General features: G+C 45.3%; 1 protein-coding gene across 1 annotated transcript in view; it reads right to left on the bottom strand.

Moving 5' to 3' along the window:
• The window catches only part of SARC_07064 (hypothetical protein), a gene marked incomplete at both ends in the record, with an annotated part of 9,450 nt that overhangs the window by 1,822 nt on the left and 2,801 nt on the right, over positions 1-4,827 (bottom strand). The window contains 7 exons of the mRNA XM_014299007.1: positions 150-308; positions 647-876; positions 1,283-1,492; positions 1,535-1,709; positions 2,168-2,362; positions 3,665-4,008; positions 4,308-4,413. Of these exons, the coding sequence (XP_014154482.1) occupies positions 150-308; positions 647-876; positions 1,283-1,492; positions 1,535-1,709; positions 2,168-2,362; positions 3,665-4,008; positions 4,308-4,413 (1,419 nt within the window). The remainder of the gene's footprint in view (positions 1-149; positions 309-646; positions 877-1,282; positions 1,493-1,534; positions 1,710-2,167; positions 2,363-3,664; positions 4,009-4,307; positions 4,414-4,827) is intronic.

Here is a 4,827-nt window from a genome sequence, read left to right as displayed (position 1 = left end):
ATGTGTGTGTGTGTGTGTGCGTGTGTGTGTGTGTGTGCGTGTGTGTGTGTGTGTGCGTGTGTGTGTATTTCAAATACCAACATATATGACTTCTAAACCACTATCACACTGTTGTTGATGCATTCTGACGAAACCTTAAATTCCCCTACCTGTATTAACCTAGCCGTGATTTCCACACCGGTGACCGAATCGAAGTAACGTGCAAGTTCAAATGACATGCGGCCGCCAAGGCACCCAATCTCAAGCACGTTGCTCGCCTTTCCGTTCGAGAGATGTTGCATTAGCACTTCTCCGCATAAACTAGCAGCCTGTTGGAACGCGGGTATGGTTTGATTGCGGCATATCGCAAGACAAAGGCGTCACAAGTCTGAGAATACTTATCTGACAAGGCAGAACTAAGTGTGACTTCTTGGGTTATTGCTTGACGTTCGTCAGACTAGTAGTTTCGCCCATACACATTCTCAATGAGGTCCTCAATAAGGTCCTCCGCATTGTCAAAAGTTATATATCGAATCCAATGTCTTACACTATACTGATAGCCACTAAACAGTCACTTGACAAGATACTTTTACAGTCACCACCAGCACAGTCGTAGTCATTTACAACGCAAACAATAAACCATCAGAGCACACAGTCTTGGCCATACCTTGCAATAGAAGTTTCCTTGGGGTGCGTATCTGCTTGTAACCGCCCCAAACTGTGCGTGTATGTGTTTACATATCTCCTTTGATGTTTCATATGGCTCCGCATTGTCGGGCACTACCGGTGCGTGCTCTGACTGGATGTACCGGAACCCTGCGTGCTGATAGAAGTGTCGGCGGAATGCATATCTGGAACGCACAGTGGCCAGATTGCCACCGGAAACCCATGATCCTCCTGATAGTGACATACACAAGGGGAGAAACCCATCCAATAAACTTTGGTCAGACTGGAGCATTCGCGCATGAAATTTTTCTACTATTCCAGAAGTTTCAAAATTCGACATCGAAAGAATACAATTACATGATTCAAAGTCGTATGAATAATCCTGTGATATGAGCACAAAGTACATGCACAATTTCTTGAGACAGATGTCTCATATGAATAAGTCTGTGATATGTGTACGTAGTACATACACACTATTTCATGAGGCAGATGTCATATGAACAAGTCTGTGATACGTGTACGTAGTATATACACACAACCAACGCTAGCGAAAGTACACGCATATCTGGTACATGCACGTATAAAACACCCTACTCTCGCTGAAACAGCTACAACCCAAGGCGAACACAGTCCGTACCTTTAATCAAGTTATGTTGTGTGTCGTATGTAGGCACAGTGAAGTCGTCGTAGATCGGATGCACCTTGAAGCCCTCGAAGGGGTACATCGGCGTCTCAGTCCATTGCCACACATTTCCCATGATATCGTACAGACCCTTCGTGCTGCTCTGCTTGAACATGTCCACGGGACACGAGCTGGCAAAGTGTTGCAGGTCAATGTTACCCGGGGCTCCTCCACACACGCCCGCCCCAAGACCGTTGTGCTCTCCACGCTCCGGCCATTCATGCTGGTCTTGTTGTACGTCCATGTGTGTGCGCATGAGCATGTACTCGTCTTCTGTGGGCAGTCTGATACTGGTGTTGTCCTTCTCACTCAGCCAGTTGCAAAAGGCCTTGGCTTCCAGTTGGTTGCACTCCACCGGCCAGTTCCAGGGCATTTCTATGACCTGGTGCAGGGTATTGAATAGTTAGCGATATGTACGCAAGCGAATGGTATTAGTACAGTTCGTGACAAGGCGGCGAGAAAATGTGGCTAGGCGTCGATCGCATTATACTGTGTACTGCCTCGATGGATTGTGAGTGTCTTAGTAATCGAGAGAATCAGCGCTTAATCAAATAATATAGACACAAACCTCCAGCGTCAATCCTAAGCAAATTGAACTACAAACCTGCGTATTTGTACTATATATGCGTAAGACAACATGGCACATTTGGCGTGCAGTTGTACATAGTGATTTTTCACCAGCTCTGCCCCATTCCAACCCAACAACAGAGCACACCCATTCAAACCCAACAACAGAGCACTCTGTACAACTCTCTGCGTCTGAAAATGTGTATACACATACACATTTCATCACACATGCACAGTACTTAATATTGTAACAGATAAATGCGTATCCCATACCTCAAGCATATTTCGCTGCAGGAAGTGTCCATCCGCATCCTGAGACCAGAACAGAGGGTGCTTGGCCTGACGATACGTACACCATCTCCAGCCTTCATCGGTCCAATATCGCGGAGTCTCATACCCTCCAGCCTCTACAAATGCCAAGTATTCTTGATTGGACACCAGAAACTGTGACGCTTTGAATCCTTCCACCTACGGATACAAATGGGATACGTGCTTGAAGCATATCACTATACAAATGAGCGCGTTCAAAAATTCAAGGTCCAAAAAAGTCTAGAAACGGACGCTGGACAACCTGCAAGCCTTGCGCTTCAACACTTTCAAGTGTAGCATCGTAAAGTCTACCTAGGGTTTTAGGGTTTAGGGTTTATAGAATGTGGGATGGGTGCTGAGCGCGCTCGCAAATAATGTTATCTGTACGATCACTAGCGACTACATAAACACATGAATGTTGGCTGTTCGCGCCAGTAGGTGATGGTAGTGTCACAGTTGAAGGATATGTAACTACTGAAACTCTCGAATCCGTACATATCACTTAGAGGAAGCTCCAACGAAACACCTCAGCTTAGACTTTTATCATATTCGAATAAGTATTGCATACTTTTTGCGCAAAAACTTGCGCAACTAATCAAAAACTCAACTTTACATCATGTACAATAATAAAACCCCAAATTTGCGTACACCGACTCAATAGATAACGCAGGAAGATGCCATACAACCAGACATTGCATGCAAGACCTCGGATGCTGGAGTATAACGCCGCAGTACCCCGTGGGCAACTATTCGTGTGGCAAGACTCAGAAAGCATATGCACTGGTAGTATACGACTCAGGTATAACAGACTCGTTTGATGAAAGTGGTGTAAGGTGTATATGAGACGCACACACTTATTTAATACTACCTTGCCAGCACACACTCACTGGCACTCCAAATCCGTGCTACCAGGCATGGTTTTGTGTTGAAACTTTGCACTTTCGCATACGCATATGCGGAGCTCCCGCCTTTGTACTTTCGCATACGCTTATGCAAAGCTTACATATGCAATACATGTACCTCCATGCGCAGAATGCTTTAGCGTTGACAATGAATACAATATTCCAAGCACGCACACGCACCGCGCACACGCACATACACGCACACACACCCACGCGCACACACACACACGTACATACACGCACGCACACACATACATACACGTACACACACACATACACACACGTATACACACACACACACATCCACACACGCGCGTACACACACACACACATACACACGTACACACAATATATATACACACGTACACACACACATACACACACGTACACACACACACACACACGTACACACACACGCACACGTACACACACACACACGTGTGCTCGCGTAGGCACTCGGTGCTGTAGCTATAATCACATACATACATAAATATATATATATACATGCAGACGCAAGCACATACTTGCGCATATGATTACACACGATCTGAGGCCATACCTCGCACTCGTGCGTGCCGTACTCGTTGTCCCATCCGTACGTACTGCTGCCCTCGAACGCCTTGCCCAGGGCCACCTTGCCCCCTTCGATCTGTACCAACTTATTCGCCGGTGCCTCACCACGAGATGGGCACGTCTCAAACAGGCGCGTGGGGATCACATCGTTGATCTTTAGCTGGCGTATGAGCACTGTGGAGGTCTCGATGTGTATCTTTTCATGCTCAATGCCCATGATAATGATGTACATGGGTGAATTCCAGTCCAGCGGCATGGTCAGTGGCAACGAGGTGATGAGGGCGTCCACTACAGCACGCACTTTCTTGCGATACCCAGCCACGTAGCTCACTGTGTAAGGGATTCGGCATTTATGTTGGGTTTGGGATTTGCGTGTGGATAGACATGACACACACCATACCTCGCCTATCGAACGCAACTTCCGGATAGAGTACACAAGACTGTCAACACCGTTTGCTGTGCGGACATACACTGCTTCTAAAGCTTTTGCTTTAATACGAGTGCAAAAATCGATTACAATCGTGTGAACGCAATTGGTAGCACATCAAAAGTATAAACACGCAATGTGCACGTCCATAAACAGGCCTGTGCGTGCGATGCACACATGCCATTTAAGCGAGAATGCCCACCTGTTGGCCAATCGTAGCTCTCCTCATTGAGATCGTCCCACGACATCTCGTCCACACCCACAGCGCAAATAGACTCCACATTAGCGTCCACATTATTGTCCAGTTGCTGTGGTACCAATCGGATATGAGTATAGATAGAGGAGGTTGTACGTGACCATATATATATATATATATATACGTATATAGATATGTGTATGTGAGAATTTGTGTGCTTGCCTCTATATGTGTGCGCGTGTGTGTATGTGGATGCGCGTGTGTACTTGACGTGTAACGAACACTCACAAGGTGTACCTTATCATAAGGCAAACAGAAAACATATTTTGCAGCATAAATATGCATGATACACACACAGAAGCATAGAGTATTTAAACAAGGCATAGAATATATAATTGTATATACGTATGTATACACACAAATGTAAAACACATATCGTAAATATGCATGTATATAAATAAAACAATATATATATATATATATATATATATATATATAATCGCCTGTGTGTGTGTTGTTTTATATA

Source organism: Sphaeroforma arctica (genome assembly GCF_001186125.1).
Source record: "Sphaeroforma arctica JP610 unplaced genomic scaffold supercont1.537, whole genome shotgun sequence".
Classification (NCBI taxonomy): Eukaryota; class Ichthyosporea; order Ichthyophonida; genus Sphaeroforma; species Sphaeroforma arctica.
Note: the sequence above shows the minus strand (reverse complement) of the source record. Positions and strands in the feature narration are given on the sequence as shown.